Source organism: Pholis gunnellus (genome assembly GCF_910591455.1).
Source record: "Pholis gunnellus genome assembly, chromosome: 9".
Lineage (NCBI taxonomy): Eukaryota > Metazoa > Chordata > Actinopteri > Perciformes > Pholidae > Pholis > Pholis gunnellus.
In genome coordinates this window covers 22,207,063-22,228,042 of record NC_136535.1, presented here as the reverse complement: position 1 = coordinate 22,228,042, position 20,980 = coordinate 22,207,063, and the positions used below count along the sequence as shown (strand labels likewise).

Here is a 20,980-nt window from a genome sequence, read left to right as displayed (position 1 = left end):
ACGGTGACCAGCGCCATCCCGGCTGCTGCTGCTCAGACCTCGGTCACCTCGGAGAGTGAAGAAGCATCCGGACACCAGACATGATTTCTTTGGGGCAGGAACTAACGTGCAGTGCGCCGAGCTCCCGATTCAATTCGGTTGCTCAGTTGACCCTTCGCTGTCAAGCTGAACAGAATCAGTGAACATATCCGTTCTTTTCAGAATAAAAGTGTGTATTCCGGAAGTGTTGAATTAACTAAACCAATGTTTTGTTAATCAATGTATGTAAATATTTAGTATTTACATGGTATTGAAATGATTAATCCGCTATTTGTTATGTTTTTTGGGGCCCTTGTAGTGAATAATCCACGTTGTCTTTTTAAAGCAGACGACTCTACGCCTTTATTTTGACAGATACGTCTCATAGCTCTCCATATTGTGTTGCCAGTTAGCTTAACACGAGGCTGCCTAGCTGGTGTCCCGCGCATGCGCAATGGCGACCAGCTGTCAAACTGTTTTGCTGGCCCCTTGAATACACACTTCCGTTCATGCAAAGGTCACCAATTGATCAATTAAGCTGATGATAATGCGAATCAATGGGGGACGCTCCTGAACTAGAACTCTAGCTTTGTCTCTGTTTGTCTTCATGTTTGTTTGTCTGTGTGTGTGTGTGTGTGTGTGCGTGTGTGTGTGTGTGTGTGTGTGTGTGTGTGTGTGTGTGTGTGTGTGTGTGTGTGTGTGTGTGTGTGCGTGCGTGCGTGCGTGCGTGCGTGCGTGTGTGTGTGTGTGTGTGTGTCGACTGAAGTATTGGATAGGTGACATAGTGCATCATGAATAATGCATTAATGTGTGTGTCTCTGTTCCTATGGAGAAGACCTGACCTTACATCTCCTTGCTCCCATGTTTTTTAGTCACCCATCTCTCCTGGGAGATGAGGTGTGGGGGTGGGGGTGTAAAGCAGAGGGAGGTGTATGTGTGTGTGTGTGTGTGTGTGTGGGGGGTGATGGTGAAAGTCTGAAGAGGTTCCTGAGAGGGAAAAGAGGTGAAAGATGGAGGGAGATATACAGCACCTTAACACAACCCATATCTCAAGGAGCCTTGAAAACCTTGATGTAAAGTGTTAAATCACAGAGACAGTGAACACCTCTTCCTCTGACTCTGGCATTTTATCGTAACAGCAAATGATGTTGTGACTGTTGTGGACGGAGGAAGGTGTGGCTGCATGCGTGTGAGGCTGAGGTCTATATGAGGATATATGAGGCTCATTTTGATTCACTTCATTGCATTATCTGGGTCATTGCCTCCTCCTTCTCCTCTCTCCCTGTCCTTCTCAGCATTCCTCCCCAGCCTCCATCTTTTCTCCATCTTTCCTTTTTATTGATCATCCAATAAGCTTGTTTATAAAACAGGAAAGGCAAAAGAGAAAAAGAGAGTGAGAAAACAAACGGATAGGGAGGTACTTAGGTGGTATCCCTCTTTATTCTCAATTGTCTGGGTTAAATTGTGGCTCCAATAAAGACCAACTGCATAAACTCAAGTGTTTGCCTTGTTGGCTGGTAACACAATATCCAAACCACGTTCATTACAACAAGGTGGATGACAAAAAGAGCCAACGAGGGGATAGTTAAAAAGAAGGCAAAAGAGGAAGAGAGAGAAAATAGATCCTCTGCAGACAGGTAACCACAACAGGGAGAGACCGAGAAAGCGAGTGTGTGGGAACAAACAGGATTAGGATTAGAGTAGGAGATGATTCTACTTCAGCGACTTTAGTGTCAAGACAGAGACAGCGGGACTAGAGACAATCCTCCTTGTAATTAAAGCTAAAAATAAAAAATAAAGACAATAGAGAGGTAACATTTTGACCCTGTTTTTTCCCAATACAGTTTCATGTCGGAAATTAATATATAAATGAAAAATGTAAAAGAAAACTCCTGACAACATCCCTGCTATCTTTAAATTTGCAGTAAGTACCCCTCTCTCTCTCCCTGTCTCTCTCTCTCTCCCTCTCTCTCTCTCTCTCTCTCCCTCCCTCCCTCTCTCTCTCCATCTCTCCTCATCCTCCAGTCCCCCCCAGTGGTCAGCTTTCGTCAAAACAAGCTGTTCTGATTCTAATGGCATGATACTCCTTAAAACCAACAGGGGGGGATATGACCACATTAAAAATCAGCTTACACTGAGGACTGGGGTCTTGATTTAAAACGCTTTTCATGGCCAATGGAGGAAGCAACCGCTGGTCACAATAAGGTGTTCTACTGGGTGAGCCTTTGTTTTTTTAAGTTTCTCTTAGGTTAGGCCTGTCTGAAATGTCCACAGTCAAAGCTTAATGATTCGGGGGTTAGGGGCTCTGAAACGATGCTCTAAAAGTAGTTTTTCCTTCTATGAATGACATCCTTCTGTTAAGAGCAGAAAAGCTGTCAAGCATTAAAGTTATGATTCTCTTGTTCAAGAAAAAAAAGTTTTCTTTCTAGATGTTCATCCATCGACAGTTATATCCACATTTTCCCCACTGGCTATTTTTGTCAGTTGCAAGAAAAAATAACCCAAAGAGGGAAGCATAACAATGTGTGAATTCTTATGGCAGACATGTTGACTTGTCACAGCAAGAAAAGCACATATAGCTCAGCAGACAGATTACCGATGGCTCTGTTCTTACCAGTAAGTCAGACCGGTGAGCCAGCATACGCAACAGGAACTCTTGGCTTCGTAACGCAATTTAACTAATTACACCTGTGAGTCAAGATGTCTGCACCGAGATAGTTTTATACAGTAACTTTATATAAGGTAACTTCAACACACACACACACACACACACACACACACACACACACACACACACACACACACACGCATACACACATGCAAATGTAAAATGTTCAATATTGACAATTAAAAATCTCAATGGAGTTTCATGTCTTTCCAGGATGATTTCTAAAGCATTCAAAGAAAAGCAATCCCTGCCAGTAACGTACAAACTGGTACCCTTAAGTAGAAGCGTTAGCAGTGTACACGTGATGTGATTTGTAGGTCAGTCAGTGTCTCCCGTGTCCCCCGACCCTCCCCTTCACACACTACGCATCCACAGGCCGATGGATCCCCAAAATACATATGGATACATCTATCCTTCACTCAGTTTCATCTGAATGTTATTTTGTGTTTATTTCGTGCTTTCTAGCTGCATGATGGTCATTTGACACGATATATAAACATCATATTGTTACACTCACTTTCATGATGGAGCCAATGCATGTCAGAGTTACTATTAAAGATAATTTCACTCTCGCTCTCCACCGTCTGTCTCCTCTCCTCACCTGTAATGAGAAGACAACAGATCAAGGTCCTGTCAGTGTATCTTGGCAACAATTATATGGACTAAGATGGCAGGTGAAGCAAGCAATGCAGAAAAGAGAGAGAGAGAGAGAGAGAGAGAGAGAGAGAGAGAGAGAGAGAGAGAGAGAGAGAGAGAGAGAGAGAGAGAGAGAGAGAAGAGAGCCTACTCTGCAGAGATAAGATGGCATTCTCCGTTCGTGCAAAATGAGTTCATTAGGGGAGTGAGAGACAGCCACTGCTGGGAATGGAGGTTTCTGTGTGATAAAGGTTGGGAGCGGCAGATCGGAGGGGAAAAAAAAGAGTTTCATTTCCTGTTCTTCAGAGGCAGCGGCCGTATCAGGGGATCAGCAGAGAGGCTGGGTGGAGGGGAAAAAAAATGGAGAGACAGGGAGAGGACAGACGGAGCAAGTTAGAAAGGTAAATGCCAGGATTTTTCCATCGAAAAAAAAAAAGACTGACCCTCTGGATCGCTGTCAGAAGACATTTATATCGAGAACTGAGGGGAGACAGACAGAAAGAGAGTTGAAAGATATGTCAAACTCGGCTGCTCTCTGGAGAGTGGAAAGCCAAAGTGAGCTGCAGTGATTAGTGTGACGGGTACGAAGTAGCATGAGGGTGTATGAAGGGTTGTCACAGTGCAAAGGGCTCAACAAAACCCATGAGGGGTTTCTGAGAATGACAGCAACCATAGAAAGAGAGTATAGGCACACACAAACACAGTTGGCTTGCCCAAATTAATATAAGAAAGAACACAGGCAAAGATATGAGAGCTGGGGGGTGAAATGAGCTGCAGGGTCTTGATAGACACCTGATAGTGGGAGAGGCTGGCAGGCAGGCAGCTATGGCAGATGCTGAGATGGCAGGTACAGCAGAGGTGGAGGGATACGCTGGCCGTGCCGCACTGTTTAATATAGATCTGCAGCGATAAGGCGAGACAGAGAACACAGGATGTGTCCATCAGTCAGGGGGAAGGGATGCTAAGAGGAAATTGCCACAATAAAGCACACACACACACACACACACACACACACACACACGTATGGGAGAAGCTCGTGGCTCAGCGTATGATTATGTGCACATTCACACAGGGTGCAGTTAAACCTCCCCAAAAAAATTCAGAGTTTTATTTGGAACCTGACAGATAGAACTGCTGATGTGTGGAAACTAAAAAACTGAACTAAGGACACTTCTTTAAAAGTTTTCTCCCACTACCTCAGGATATACTACTCACTGCTACATACAGTATCACTGCACCTCTGTTGTGGATTGGATACATACTCAGATTGGAGAGCTCATTCTTTCATCAACACTGAAATCAAAATGCGTGTACTCCTTCTTTTACCTCCTTCTAGTGTGTGTGTGTGTGTGTGTGTGTGAGAGAGTCAGCATGACCACAAGACTGTTTGCTGAAGCTGACGATTACAGTTGTCATTCGTGGGATTAATCAGTGGTGACAAGGAGCCATTGTGTTGTGCACATATGTGCACACAGACACAGACACACTCTGGGCTGACAGAAAAAAACAACAATTGTCCTGACAGGTCGGGACAGCCAGCGTTTTAAAGAGGCTCAATGCAACACCCGATTTGAGCTCTGCTGCAGGCTTTGATCGAAGCGATGCACGAGTCACGCCGACGTGTCCGGCCTGCTTTTAATTAAAGCAAGTTCATGATGCAGTCACTGAGAATGGCTAATAGAGTCGTTAACCTCTACAAACACGGTATCAGTAACAGCGACAGGCAGAGAAACCTCACAAGGAGCCCCAGGGTGCCCACTTTCTCAGAGCACTCGCACTTGGATCAGAACCTGATCCGGATCCTGTTTCTTCAAAAGTGATCATTATGAATATAAATATATCATGTTTCTCTAAAAGACAAAGAATGAAAGAAATACACATATTTGCATGGGCAGATACTGCTCTGGGTAAGGGGGAAATCAGTTGAACTGATCCTGTAAAGAGTTGATTGCTCGATAGGCAGACTGTGAGCCTGTTGCAGATACAAAATATATAAAGGAAGAACCATCCGTTTAAGACGCAGTTCTTTGGAGAATATATTATTAGAGGAATCCTTAAAAATCTGCTTGGGTGTGCAAGGTCTGCAGATTATTAATGGTAAGGGTGTCCCCTTTAACTTAATGTTAAGCATTTACAATGACAAGTTGCTTGCAAATATGTGTTGCTTTTTTATATATATTTTTGGTTATTAGTATATTCTCTTTAGTTCACAGTAGTTATTTAAAAAAACTAAATACTTAAATAAATTAAAGACATGCCATTGGATACATAACTTTGAAAACACCAAGTATTTTCTGATGTTCATTATGTAAGTTCATGTTTGTAGAAGACTACATAAGTATGTCAACTTTTTAGTATAATTTCTCAAATTGTGTACAAGACCAGATTGACAAACGAAGAAAAGAATGAACCAACAGAGGTTATTTATTTCCATATATCTTTATTATCCGTTGTTTCCCATATATTTTTATATCTTTATTCTATACAAGTGTATTTCTCAATACAGTCTTTTATTGACATACATATATCTTACATGAGCTCGAGAGGTACGAGAGAGAGGCAAGAGGGAGTTTACATCCTTCATAAGATATTTTGGCAGTTAACAAGACAATAGGAGGTCACATTACAGACACACACACACACACACACACACACACTTGAAGTACAGTATACACACGCACACGCACACGCACACACACACACCACTGCATGCACACATAAAGGGGCTGAACACCTCTAATCCTTTTTGCACAACCACCCATACACGCACCAACACACTAACCGAGGCTCACACACACACACACACACACACACGAACTAAACACACACACACACATCCATGGAGAGAGGAGACAGGTATTCACAGGATAGATTACACAATACCAAACGGACTAGTAAATACACATTTAGATGTACAGTACTCGCCATATTTTAACTCCTGCTCCTACACACACACACACACACACACACACACACACACACACACACACACACACACACACACACACACACACACACACACACACACACACACACACACACACACACACACACTTTTGGTAGAAAGTAAAAAGCAGTAATGCCGATTTTCAGACTATGCCATTGATAATGTTATTAGCTCTGATCCATATTTGGTTTCTATTACTGACAGTTATGCAGAATGACAACAGAGTGCAGAATGTCACTGTGATTAAACGAGGACCATCAGCACGACGTCATGTTGTGTCACATGTGATGTTTGTCACACTCAAGTGTGGGAGGTCAAAATGACACGTTGGGAAATAAATACACACTTTATATTGCAGTTATAGGATGAATACACTTGGTCGGTTATGTCTGTGATCTATTTTTTTTCAACTGGAAATTATAAGTCTTTTTTTCACACACACACACACACACACACACACACACACACACACACACACACACACACACACACACACACACACACACACACACACACACACGTAACTAACAGACAGTGCTTCACAGTGTAGGGAACTCATTGCAAATCTGTCGCCTGTCCAAGATGCCACCAAATAAGCACAGGCTGACAGTCAACACAACATAAGGACAGTTAAAATATGGGAACATCTTTAGAAATATGAACAGAACAGATATCATATATTTGGCTTCAGTAACAGATACCTGAATAGTGCTACATATTAGAATGCATAACTTAACAGCGTAATATGAAAATGCAACCATAAAGACAGAGAGGATATAAATGTAACGATCTGGCCTCCTTTGACTGATCTCTGCAGTTCATTGTCTACATGAACACAGACTGTATCATACTCTATTATTGTAGAAAACATTCGTTTCAACTGTATAACCTGAAGAAAGTTGGTCACAAGATGACTTAGGCGCCAAATAGAGAGAGGATGTTGATCGGACGATACTAAAGTTTAAGCTTTGTGTTTTTAAACCCCAGAGAACTGAACTGATAAAGGAAGAAAACTAAAACAAAGCTCAGCAAACTACTGCAGCCTGGCTCCGCAGAACTCCACCACTAGTTCTAGATCTTGGTGTGAGACGGCTAAAAACAAGTGTAGTGATGTATGAAAAAGAGGCAAAGACGGTGAAAGGTAGCCCCTTGTCCTGTAGTTTTGCAGTTTGTCCAGAAGAGGGCGCTCTCTGTGGCTAGAGTGACACCTTCTTTTGGTCGAGGTTTGGTCAGACTGCGCTTGTGACAATGAAGTCTGTGTATTGGTTACCGCTGGGCTCTGGAGTGATGCTCTTTAACAGACGCTGCGGATGAAGAGAAAGAGAAGTGAGAAAATTACAAGTGATACAAACACTTTGACTAGAAACTGACAAGGAATCAGCCACGAAGCAAGTTCTAATGTTCTTGTGCCACTAAAGTTATAGCAGCAGGTTTTGATTCACTCGGTCTTTGTCAGGTGTATTAGATACAGGAGCCATAATCATTTTGAAGATCTCTGAAATAAAATAGAATATCCAAGGGTTGATGTAGACATGAGGATTTAACATGCACCAAATTTGCACAGTATGCATTGTTCTCTCTGCCTGCCTGTAAGCCTGAGGAGATTATGTTTTTGGTCGTGTGTGTGCGCGCTTACGTGTGCGTTTCTGTCTGTCCACGGCTAATCTCGCACACTATTGGACCCATCAGCCTAATGTTTTTTTTAGTGCTCATTCTGACTGTAGGTCCAAGGACCTCTTGTGGTTGCAGAGATTCCCCCTTTTTGAAAAACATTTTATTGACCATCCCATACCGTGATTGACTACCGACTCCTCAATACTCTTAACAAGCAACTTTATCAACAACTGCTTCACTGTGGAATCTTGTGTCCAGTACGGATTCAGAATCGTTATTGATTTTGTCGTCTCGGGAACGATAATGTCTTCTATCAAATGACAAACTGAACCGAGCGCCGACTACAAAGGAGTGTGTCTAGTTAGCCTGTGGTCTGTTTGGCTAAACCGGTGCAGCTACAACTAAATAGTCCATTCGGCGTTTAGGTTTAAAAGATGTAAAAACAAAAAACAAAGAAACAATCAAAAATATCTGTTGCAATTTCCCAGAGTTTCAGTCACATGACTAGTCAGACAGCTTCTAGTCAACCTGAACCTGGCATCAGGAAACTAGTTATGATTCTAACAATTATCCGCAGATTTGTTGTTTGGAGATTATTTGTGTGTTGATTGAAAAATCCTTTTGGTTCTAATCTCAAACACACCTGACTTGATCAAAAACATTTCAGAATCGGGAAGAGAAAGAATAGCATGCACATCTAAAGTGAGTTCACGGGAAAGTGAACAGATGTTCCAGATGACAAAAACAAGCCCAGTTTTGCTACAGAGAGACACTCAGACATTTTGACCTCGCTTGGCCTCATGAGTTGCACTGACGCCGTCCTCTTTCACACTCGCATGCACACAAAAACACGACTCCCGTGTGTGTTGACAGTGTGTATCAGTGTCATTGTGTGCCCTGGCAGCAGTGTCAACACTGGACCACAGCCAATGATGTCCGTCTACCAGCCTCTTTGATATCCTCCAACCTTCTGTCAACTCTAACAAAGCACATGACAAGATAACAATGAAACCAATGAATACATATGATGAAGACATGTTGTATTAGTATGTATTATATAAGTTACGAGCTCAGAGTATACTACAAAGAGCAAATACACACCAGGAAATGTTAGGTCGGGCTGCTTGCTCAAACAGCAACAACATAATATGCGACATAATTGAGACGTTTTGAAGACTACTTTAATGAATGTTGCTGATTTGGCTACGCCTCGTTTGTCATGCAGGGTGCTCCGATTCTAAAGGGCTGTTGATGACACAAGCTTGCTCTGCTCTAATTCAGCCTCTACGGGGTCTGGAAGTTGTCATGGCCTTTTTTTTTTCCTGGCTTTGGCTCGGCTTTAATCTTTGGCCTGTGCCTCCTCCTTTGTGCTCCTTTGATCCTGATCTCCAGTCATGTATTCCCTGCAGAGGGAAAGACTCTGACGGTGCATGAAAAGGAAAGCAACAGAAGCAATCCCTGTTGTTGGAGAGGTGTCAGTAAGTGAAGAAAGGTCAGGCAGGGATATGGGTTAAAGGAAGAGGACACGTGGGGAGGACGAGAGAAACTATATAGAAGACACACTTGACATCTAGTCCTTCTGGTCTACTTACCGCTCAAAGCGCTTTACACTACATGCCAACATTCACCCCATTTACAAACATTTATAAAACGATGGGAAAGGCTGCCGTGCAAGGGGCCACCTGCTCATCAGGATCAAAACGTATGCTTATTCACACACACGCATCAATGGCACGGCCTTCGGGAGTAAGGAGACTTTCAACGGACTGGAGGAGCAAACTGTCAATCTACCGATTAGTTGGCAAATGGCTCAACCGCCCGAGCGCATGTAAAGGAAAACAAAGGAAATGCTTCACCTGTTTGAATGTTCCCTTGGCACTGAGCAAGTAGTAGATCATATAAACAGGCACACAGATGAATGAAGACACCCCGATGCAGTAGCCCAGGGCAGTGGTCCATGGCGGGAAGTGGTAGTTGAACAACCTGACCTCTGGAGGGAAGGCCAGAAAACTGATGATGATGAACTGCACACAGGAACGAGAAGAAAAGCAGAGGTCAGCTCGAACGAGGATCAGACATCAGGATACATTAGAAATGCAGCAGTCATCGACTTCTTAGCTTTCAATGTGTAAATACACGGGCCTCACCAGCAGGAAGCAGGGGCAGATGGCCACCCAGCAGATCCTCCAGAAGCACCCCGGGTAGAAACCAAGCATGAGCTGGATGTCATTACAGAAACGGTTGGTACCTGGAACACAGACACACACACACACACACAAACAATCACTACAAAGTCCCAAAAATCAGAGTGCCACAAGTTCCCAACTCTGTGCTCAAAAACACACTAATACAGTACGGCGTCACCCCTTTCCTACCAACTTTTACGGTCATCCTCAATAAGGTCATAATTGCCATCACAATCAACACATCACTCAAAACTTGCCGTAGAACCAGGAGACGGCGATGACCTCGAGCAGGACCACGGTGATGACTGCGGGGCCCGTAGCGTACTCCTCAAACAGCTTCACCACAAACGCTCCTCCCTGACACAGCAGAGGAGACGAGAGAGGAGCGGCAAGTTACTCTGATGCAAGCGGCTTCACCTACTCAGTCTAAGACAATTAGGGAACTTTGTTTAATGTTGATTATCAGATTACTGCTCTAATCGGATTTATGTGTGGTATTAGAGGGCTTTTCAAATCTAAATTGATTATATTTGATGTTTTCATGATAGGAGCCATTTTGAACCTGTGTTTAATGTTGTTATTAACTTACATATGTGAGCGTGGAGAGAGCCCCGAGGAAGCAGACGCACACCAGGCCCAAGACAAACCACTCTCGTCTCTTAGCCAGGACATGAGGGAACTCATCGAGCATGGCTGTGATCACCCCCTCCAACCCTGCAAACTGGAGAGAGGAGACCGCCGAGAAGAGGAACTCATCAGAGGGTGCAGGATGAAAACAGAGAAGGCAGACGATGAAGAAAACCTATCTAGGAGACATTATGCTGTACATGCATCCTCGGCTGCAAAGCTTTGAGAATCTAAATGTTACGTGTTGCTCATCAGCTGTTTGATCTCATCGATCCAACGGTAGTATGACACTCTTTTGACAATCCACAGTGCACTGATGGAAAACATCCAAAGATGCCTTGTGTATCCCTCTAACTTGGCACAATGACAAAAAAGAAAAAGAAAACTGAGGGCCAAAAAGTTAAAGCCGACGAGTCCAAATACAACGACACGTTTTGTAGTAATATCCTCAGTCATAAAGCAGAGGAGCATAGCAACCCCGATGCTGATTCCACGCTGATTATCAGGACGTGATAACAGCCCTGCGGCTCTCTCCAGCTGGCTGCCTCAGAGCCGATAAACACGGGCTTATGGAGACAAGATCGCCGCACAACAGTGATATGAAAGTCCTATCACATTGTTTTCGTCGACTGTTATCCAAAATGGAACAGCGAGGACAAACAATACCCGGTACCTCTATGGAGCAACGAGTGCAACAAGTCAAATAGAAGAAGACATTTGCCTTCGTGACAAGGCAAATATGAAACCTCCGTTTCTGGGTTGGAGAGAGCACACAAGAGCCCTGGGCAACAAAAAGAGTCTGCTAGATAACAGCAAGGAGAGAGCAACATGTGAGGATGCAAAGAACATTTAGCTGAAATGAGTAATCAACAAACTAACCGTGCTGTCCAGACCCAACATAATGATCATGAGGAAGAAGATGATGGAAAAGAAAGTAGCAGCAGGCATATTTGCTATGGCTTCTGCGTAAATGATGAACAGCAGACTGGGACCTGGGGAGGAGAAAGAGAGGGAGGTTAAAATAGCTCTTCTGAATTCATCCGCACAGATGTATTTTTGTAGCCAAGAGTCCTCAGATAAATTCAATCTAGGATGCATTGGTTTTTTTCCCCCAACAATGTGAGTAAAGATTTATGTATTTGGGATGGTGTCGGTGCATTGTTTTTCTACCAGCATCCTTGGCCACAGTACCCACGTCCTGATTCCTCATCTCAGCCATGTAGCCCAGCACGGTGAAGATGACGAAGCCCGACAGAAAGCTGGTCAGGCAGTTCACAGAGCTGGTGACCAAAGCATCTCTGGAGGTGGAGAAAGGAGAGGTTGAGGTGGCAGGAAGATAACAAGCAAAGTAGTTAGGCTTATTAAAACTAGACTACTGGAACAATAGGACAATAGGCTGGTTATTTTTCGTTTTGGGATGGTGGAAAAAAGCAGAGGTAGGTTTCTTTGTAGTGTGAAACATACACCGACTCGTGCGTTCAAGAAAAGTTCTCACTTGTAGCAGTTGTTGTGAAACGGGTTGTAGCTGGCAAAGGCAAGGAGCACGCCAAACCCCGGGCCCAGCGAGAAGAAGATCTGAGCTGCTGCATCAATCCACACCTGAGAGAGTGTGGTCAGGTTCAACGATGTTATGTCAAGATCAGAAGCTTGTACAAAGATAATAGCAACACGGACATTTCAAAAACGAGAGACAGCCTCGCTAGATTGCGCCAACTGACTTACCGTAGTGCTCAGCAGCTTCTGCCAGTCAGGTTTGAGATAGAAGACGACGCCCCTCCAGGCCCCCGGCAGAGTGGCCCCACGGACGAGCAACACCAGGAGGACCAGGTAGGGAAAGGTAGCAGTCACCCAGACTACCTATTGCAGAAAAGATGAAGTGACAATTCACGTTTCAGTTGAAAAACTCTTAAGTCTGGTCAGTCATAGCGGCTGATATCCGGAGATCCATGATGGTGATTAATAATACTGAGGGCGAACTGATGAAGGCAGAACAGCCATGTTTTTCTCTGCCTCTTTTGGCCGTCCATCCATCCATCCATCCATCCATCCATCCATCCATCCATTCTAACTGACACCCCCATTAGCCATGCAGGCGCTCCTTTGGTTACCTTTCCAGACGTCTTGACTCCTTTCCAGATGCTGAAGTAGACGATGATGAAGATGAAGAACAGGCAGAGGGCCAGCTGCCAGCTGACAGAGCCCAGCTGGTGCAGACCTGGGGAGAGGTGGACTTGCAACACCTGGCGACTGGAGGGAGGAAACGAGGCAGGGATTGAGATATCAGGTCGAAGAGGGGGCAAAGAGGGAGACAAGGCAATTGCATATAGGGAGACGACATGATGAAAATCAAGGAAAAGTGGAAGAAAGTAGGGAAAGGAAGAAGGTACAAGGGCAGGAGAAGAATGTGAAGAATAATAAGAAGGGACAGAGAAGATAAGAAAGTGAGAATACAAAGATAGAGTGGTAGAAGGGATGTTTGGAAGATTTGGGAAGGAGCCAAAAAAGGATAGAACACGGATGGAAAGAGATGTGATACAGAAAGGAACAGCAAGAAATAAAGAAAACACATCAGAGGGTAAGAAAAAGTGCAAGGAAGAGGAGTTGAATAAAAGGTATGGGGAGGGAAGAGGAAGAGGAAGGGAAAAATATCAGGGAATGAACTCTCTGAACACGCACAATATGAGAACAATGGACCCCCGGCAAATATAATGTACACACATACATGATACATATTGATTAAATGAGCAGTAATGAGAAAGTTCACCTCGACAGGGAGAATAAATAAAGACGACGCGAGAGAGCCTTGAACGACTTCATAGACGTTTACACGAGCCAAAGTGAGAAAAACATTACGGGCCACAAAAGAAGGAGGCTGACATGAATGAGAGAGGTTAACATCTGGTCACAGGTTAAGCACACAGAGCTCAGACGATAAAACGGAGACGTGATTTATGTTGAAAACAGGAAATTCTGGCGCCAGACTGAGTTGCGGAATTTGTTCTTTAAAAACCTGTATTAGGAAAAGCCAACTACGGATAAACCCTGAATGTGTCTCAGCGGACAGACAAAGACACGGTCGAGTGAGCGGCTGATAAGACCGAGCCAGTGGAGTGTCAAAGCAGTCAGGAGTAATAAAGACACAGCTCAGGTTTTATGTTGCAGTAAAAAAAAAAAAACACCCAACTTGACAGAGTTCGGCGGTTTGAGTTAATTATTGGGAAAGCAGCGTGACGAAGATTGGAAGACGTGGAATAATATAAATAATCATTTTAAAATGTCATGTCTGAAGGGATCGGCATGCTTCCTTACAGTGAACAGAGAGCATTCTGGTTTGTTGTAATATCCATTTGCACACATTGTTTGCTAGTCAACAGAAGACAAAATGGAATCACACTTGGCATTTTTCATCAAACATGTCTGTTCAGGCAAAGTTAATACTAAAGAATTTGGGATTTGTTCTGAAGGCTTTCCTATCAACCCAAACATCATCTCAGCTGAAGAATATTGAAAGCACCGTATCTGTTTTATCTCGTTGACGTCATTTGAGATCATGCAGCTTCTTCTCAAGGCCCCGTCTGTGGCTCACTAAGCGGAGCGCCAATCTGCTGCTATTTATAGAGCTCTAGCCCCATAAATCGAATCGACAAGAGTCAACGCCCAAGTCTATCAAATAAAGTCCATCAAATAAAGCTTCTGCCTTCTCGCTATCTTCTGTCTGTTGTCCTTCCTGATTGAACTAAATTCCTTCCACAGGATTGAATTGGATGTGGACCTTTAGTTAACCGTCACAATAAGTATTTGTCATGTCTTGTAACTTGCATCACTCCGGTATTTCTAACCATCTCAGATGAGATCAGTGATCCTAATCGCTTCTTGCTGCTATGTCTTCACAACCAGACATCCAAGAGAATTATGGAAAAAGGGGGGGGGATGGTGGTAAATCTAAAACACCAGAACCAACCCTGTAATCGCTCTCTGGAAGTCATCCTCCCTCCTTCACTTGACGTCTCCCTCCTGTGAAGCTCGCCCCCCCCTTACGCCTCTACATCCGACTTACATGCACTTACGTATAGAACTCCTCGGCGGGGGAGGTGGAGGAGTTGGACCACGACACGTTGTGGTCGGTGGACATGTATCGGTTACAGTTGACCGTGTTCCAGCTGTTGGTGCAGGTGGTCCAGGGCAGAGTGGGCCGAAAGGACGACAGCAGATAGTACAAGGCCCAGGCCATGATGGTGTTGTAGTAGAAGGCTATGTAGAGGGCTATGATGCAGATGGCAAAGCCGATCCCTGGATGAGCGGAAACAAACTATTGTTAGCACAAATCAGGATCATAAACCTGCCAAGTGCGTTTTATTGAGAAACTAAATATTTTATGAAGTATGTGACACCAGTCAGTCACTACCTGAAGACACATCAGTGGTGTTTTCAAGCTAATTCAAGTTGCTACGGGGGAAAGTGGGTGACATTTCCGAACAACAACAACCACCAACATACTATCACATTTCTGAGCACCTGGCATTTGGCATGGAAATGTGACAATTTCCATAACAGAGAGTCGGTATATCTCATTAGATGTACAAAAGGCTCGGGATGCTCTTCAAGGGAACTGTACTGAGGGGGAGCACGAGGTTAACCGAGCCGTCTCTCAGGCTCTGACGGCTTGACACTGTCCTTTATCAGCGCTTTGTTCTGCTACTGCCAATTTCCCCGTGAGTGGGCCCTGGTCTCTCATGGCCTCTACTCGCCTTTTAATCCAAGCTATTGCCGTTAACTCATTTCTCACATCGGCTCTGCTTTCTCTCCGCTCCTCCCGTTACCTTTGAAGATGGGGCAGATGTGTTTCCAGATGGAGATGCAGCCGCTGCGGTGGAACTGGCCGAGAGCCAGCTCCATGTAGAACAGAGGGACGCCTCCGAACACGGCCATCAACAGGTAGGGCAGCAAAAAGGCACCTGGGCAGAGGCACGAGGACGGAAGATGTACACGGGGGTGAGAGAGGGAGAGAGCAAGGGTTACAAATGTGAGGATTTATGTGGAGCGGATGAAAACAGTGGGGGAACGTGAGAGGAGAATAAGTTATGGACGAACAGTGAAAAGTCAAATTACACTCCTGAGAAATGCTACTCGTTCACACTCCATCTGTGGGCCTCTCAATAACTCCCGATCGACAAGAACATTAAAAAGCACTCTGTAAAACGCATTAAATGTTGTAAGTACCCCATCATTTACATAACCCTAGTCCATTAAATATGTGGAAACACGCAGTAAGAGTGTCATTTCGTTCAACTTCTGTGTTGACAAAGTAGAGCTACTGCGATGTTGGCTGCTCAGTAAGGAAAGTAGGAAGTGAAGGAGGGAGAATTAGAAGGCCAAACACTGAGAAGCAGCTGGATGGCAGCCAGATCTTTGAACTCTCCAACCCACCGCGCAGAGTTAGATAATCTCTCTCCGTATTCCTTTCTTTCTCTCTATCTGATTATCAACTAGTTTTATGTGCACGTGTGCTCGGCTGTGTGTCTTTGTGACATGAAAGGAAAGATAAGGGTTGATTGAGCAGCTGCCTGGGAGACAGGTTATTAAGCAAGGAGAAAGAGACTGAAGGTGTTCTCATAAAAACCACAATTAATACTGTTGCCTCTATCAAGTGTCTCCCGGTCCCCATCTCTACCTCGCTCCGCGAGGCACACACACAGAACACAGGAAATTGCAAAGATTTTATTATTGCAAATTCAATAAAAGTGGAAAGGGAGGCCCTGTTTTGCCGCTAGGTGAAGACTGTAGTAACAGAGCACAGGCAGACCTCCTCGCAGAATTATCTGTCACTAGAAACTGTGTGTGTATACATACATATACACACACACACACACTTTGAATCAGATTTAAATTTGTATAGTTTAAAATTGAATGCATTAGTTTAGACCCCTCAACTTAAAACTGAAAGTTATGAAAATGAATCAAGTTGCTGGAACTGTATTTGATATTCACTGAAAGTTTATTATTACTTCCACATTTTGTTCTCACATTTCAAATTTAGTTCCTGCAATTCAATTTCAGTTTAGTGAGACACACATCCGGTCGTTGAGGAAGAGCAGTCGAGTGCAGATTCACAGAACTCTGGCCTGTGAACGTTTTGATTGTTTAATGGATTAAATCCAAAGTGGCAGAAATTAGAAAATGAGAAACTCCCCAAAAAATCTTTTTGGAGAGTTTCACATGGGACATGACCAACGGTCTCATGGGTAAAAGTGTGTGTTTGATCCATCCATCCATAAAGCTACCCTCCTCCCTACATCCGATGAAAACTAATTTCTGTTGAACCTGGGAATTTGTGACTTTCTATTGGTACGGTTTTCCTGGTACTGGCACTTCATTTTGACAGAACTCTGAAAGTTTGCTCAGCAAACGGCAGCTTCCTCCTGAAGTATTCTCCTGGCAGCACGGAGGACCAAATGAAAATACAAACCGTTTTCTCGTTTCTGACACTTTGATTCAATCCAACAAACAAACTATCAAAGAGTTCACAGATCGGAGTTCTGAGAATCTTGATTGCTCTTCCTCAACGACAAGTTGTGTTTCTGAAATTAAATTAAATTAAACTGAATGTGGAAGTATATAAAAGAGGATCTAAAACCGTTTCAAAACTAATATAATAATAGTAAATTTTAATATAAGCTATTCAGATATATTGAAAAATGTAATTATTCAAATTAACAATACAAATTATGCGATTCAAATTCAGTTTTAAATGCAATTATCAAGTATTTATGTCAATTATGTAAATCATTCAAATCATGTTTCTAGTGACATTTATTTCTGCCGATACAGAAAACAGACTTTTAGAAAATATTTGCAAACCTTTTGGTAAGTTAGACTAAAAGAATTGCGCTGAATTAAGTGCTATTCCTAAACAAGTATGTTAACTGCAGCATTCTATATTCAGCAGGTCTATACCTCCATCTTTAATGATGGAAAAAGTGAGAGGGCTGAAAACTGACTTACTATGATTATTGTAAATGTACAGTTCAAACCATGAAAAAACCTCTTCTCTTCTTTCTAATTAAAATTCTCACATGGGATGTCCTGTACACTGCTCTCTACCCCACTCCTCATCTTTCTCTTCCCCTTTTCAAACACCGTTTGGGTCCTCTCACCTCCTCCATTCTGGTAGCAGATGTAAGGGAAGCGCCAGACGTTTCCCAGATCCACAGCATAGCCGATCACAGAGAGCAAGAAGTCCATCTTCTTGCTCCAGGTCTCTCTGGGCCTCTCCGAGCTGGTGTGCTGGACCACCAGAGTCCTGAGGCCTCCCGGCGGCACCGAGGACCCGGTGCCTCCTCCGGGCTCGGGGGCCGTTTCTCCACAGCAAGCCGCGGTCCCCGGTCCCTCCCTGGGGCTTTGAGGGGTGGAGGAGGTGAAGCCATTGGACACCTGCTGTCCAGAGGCAGAGGTCAGGCTCTTGGCTCCTCTCTCTGCGAGACCGTCAGCCAGCACCAGTCGACCATTTTCCTGCTGCGTCCCCTCCGCCCCCTCCCTCTCTCCCGCGTTCTCCCCTTTGTCCGCCGCCAACATGCTCGTCAGCATCATATCTTTTGTCTCCATTGGGTCGTGTCGATGTTGGTGTTGGCGAGGCGGTTAGGGGTGGAGAGAGGCTCTCAGTGATGACGAAGGGAATGTGGCACTGCTGTCTGATATGGCGCCCATGAGGGGAACAGAGGGGTTAGAAGAGGGAATGGAGCGGCGGCGGGGTGGTTACAAATTTGGGAGAAAAATGGAATTGTCCCTCTTGGACAGGTAAAGGAGACGGGAGAGCAGGAAAAAACAACAATCACGGGGCCAGAATGAGGGGAGGTGCGTTGAAAGTGGACTGAAATGTGTCTGTTGAGCAAGAAGGAATAAGAGCGGCGGTTAGGACGGACCGAGGGAACGCGAGAGGAAAGATGTGTTGAAAAGTTACAAGAATCTTGGATCTTCTCCACAAACTGCTCGTCCTCGGAGGCACTCAGTGACGGAGCAAACTGCAACACAGAGGGGAAATCCACAGATTACCTTTGAGTGAACCCACGATATACAAAATGAGTCTCTCTGCACGACAAAAGCGCCGCAATTATGACATTATAGAATACAGTTTCAGGTCTCGTCTTCCACTTTTTTAATCTGCTGTTTAAGGGTAAATTAAAAGGCACAATGTTAACGGGGGGTAAAGCTTACATAATATGAAATATATTTGAACTTCCGAAAAATGAAAAAAAGAACGGAACAAATTGAGGGGATTGGGCTGGGACTGGATTTTCTTCATTTATCTAATTTCACGCTCTCAGTTGCATAACCTGTTTGGATATTTATCTGATCAAAGCTGTAGAATACGAGACAGAAAACCGAAGTGGAGAATGACACAAGCGGATGAAGAACTTCTCCATTTTTTGATTGTTACTAAAAACAATAAATAAAATATTAAAGCCAAAGAATCCCAGTAAAATATGGGTAGTATGAAAGTTATTTGTTCAACAGGATTGTGTAATGTGTGTGTGTGTGTGTGTTCATTTAGACTTAGATGTTAATCAAACTGTACTTTCAATTTTGAGTGTTTTAAATGACTATTAATATGAATATTTCACATATCTGTAAAGGTTGAAGGACGAACGCCGCACATTTAACTCCTTTAAGTATTGAAAGCTAAAATCTATTTACTTGATATGCTAAATGTAATTGAACCACAAGACTTCTGTAGAATTGTACTTCTATATTTTTGTCCAGATGAGATATTCTATGTCAATATGTACCTTTTGCCCGTTTTGTGCTTTAAACGTACCATTCACACTCAGTACAAACGGTTGTACAGCTGCGTTGTAAAACACTTTAATTACTTTTAAACTTGGCAAAGAGGAAGGCTGCAATGTTTGAATTAAAACACATGTTCAACACTGACAACAAATTACACTTACAGTATAACCATTACATTTTCTGCAGAAAAATTCACACATACTCAACATACAATCCAAAATGCGATCTCATGAGAAATGGGTCAAACGGAGAGAGCAGTTTAAGAGTGGATTAGATTGTTTATAGTGTTTGTTTAATTAGTAACGAATGCCAGAATGAAGGAAGACTCAATCTACATGGAACACCGTCATCGTAATGAAGAACGAGTGTCCAGCAGCGTTACACGACGTTCCCGCTACACTAACATCTGACTACCACGCAGCCGAGAGCCCGTCGAGTACCTGAAGGAACACAAACACCAGTCAACGTAAACATTCTTCTCATACTAAACACACTTTTACTCCTTCATCACAACGATGACTTCATCTCAACGGAAACCTCAAGACGGACAAAAGGCACGGAGCTGTATGAGATGCTTTAGGAGCTCAAACTTAATGGAAATCTCACCATTTATATGGGAAACAACGACTTAAAAAAAACTTAATTAAAGAATGTAAATTCACTTTAACAAAAAAAAAGAATTCTGTCACTGAAACATGTTATCTTCTCAACTACACTTTACTCTCGGTTATCTGTAAAGCGCACAATGTGTCAGCTGCCTCACAATAGAAAGTGTCGAAAAACAAACAAAGGTAAATGGCTCGGTGCTAATACTGAATCTGACCTGAATGTGCAGACACACTAAACACACATAAAGTCGTAACAGACATGGTTCAAATACATTTCAAATACAACTTTCTCATGTTTCATTATTCAACAACTAATTCTAACGAACGTCAGGAACTTTAAAGTCACTGGATATCATTTGAATACATCTTTAAGTGTTCCACTAACATGATTTTAATAATAAAAAGGCAGAGTAAGGTGACAAAGATTCAAGCAAAGATAAAGCGAAAGAGCATTCTAAAAAAGAAAGAAATAAAAAATGTAGCTACGCATCTCTTATCTTAGTGAACTCTACGTAAACTTAAGACAAATCATGAGATGCCATGCTGACACTTGAGGTAAATACACACCAACAGTTTAAATACATCCCATACATTACCTTACGAGATGGTAAATGAAGACGAGCAGAAACCTATAAACAGACAGCAGCAGCAACTTCTACCAAAAACTTAAAGAATCCTGTGGCGTTGCAAAAACTTGGCAGAGAAACAGCGTGCACCAGCACATCAGGACAGTGTTTGCTCATTGAGCTCTGAAACCTCTCTCATTTCTCCCTCTCTCTCTCTCCCTCTCTTGTTGTCCCTCGCTCCCTGACTTGCAACCACACACACACACACACACACACACACACACACACACCACGCTCAGAGACGCACAGCTGCGTAGACATATGCA

General features: G+C 43.5%; 1 protein-coding gene across 1 annotated transcript; it reads right to left on the bottom strand.

The window, feature by feature from the left end:
• Positions 1 to 7,498: 7,498 nt before the first annotated feature.
• On the bottom strand, positions 7,499 to 18,298 carry slc6a4a (solute carrier family 6 member 4a; the record flags this gene model as incomplete). The annotated part of the gene is made up of 13 exons (XM_079165867.1): positions 7,499 to 7,573; positions 9,740 to 9,907; positions 10,031 to 10,131; positions 10,327 to 10,426; positions 10,659 to 10,790; positions 11,576 to 11,688; positions 11,867 to 11,994; positions 12,192 to 12,295; positions 12,419 to 12,553; positions 12,805 to 12,943; positions 14,764 to 14,986; positions 15,517 to 15,651; positions 17,851 to 18,298. 13 exons carry the CDS (start codon positions 18,296 to 18,298, stop codon positions 7,499 to 7,501), a joined length of 2,001 nt encoding a protein of 666 aa, XP_079021993.1.
• Between the last annotated feature and the right edge of the window lie 2,682 nt (positions 18,299 to 20,980).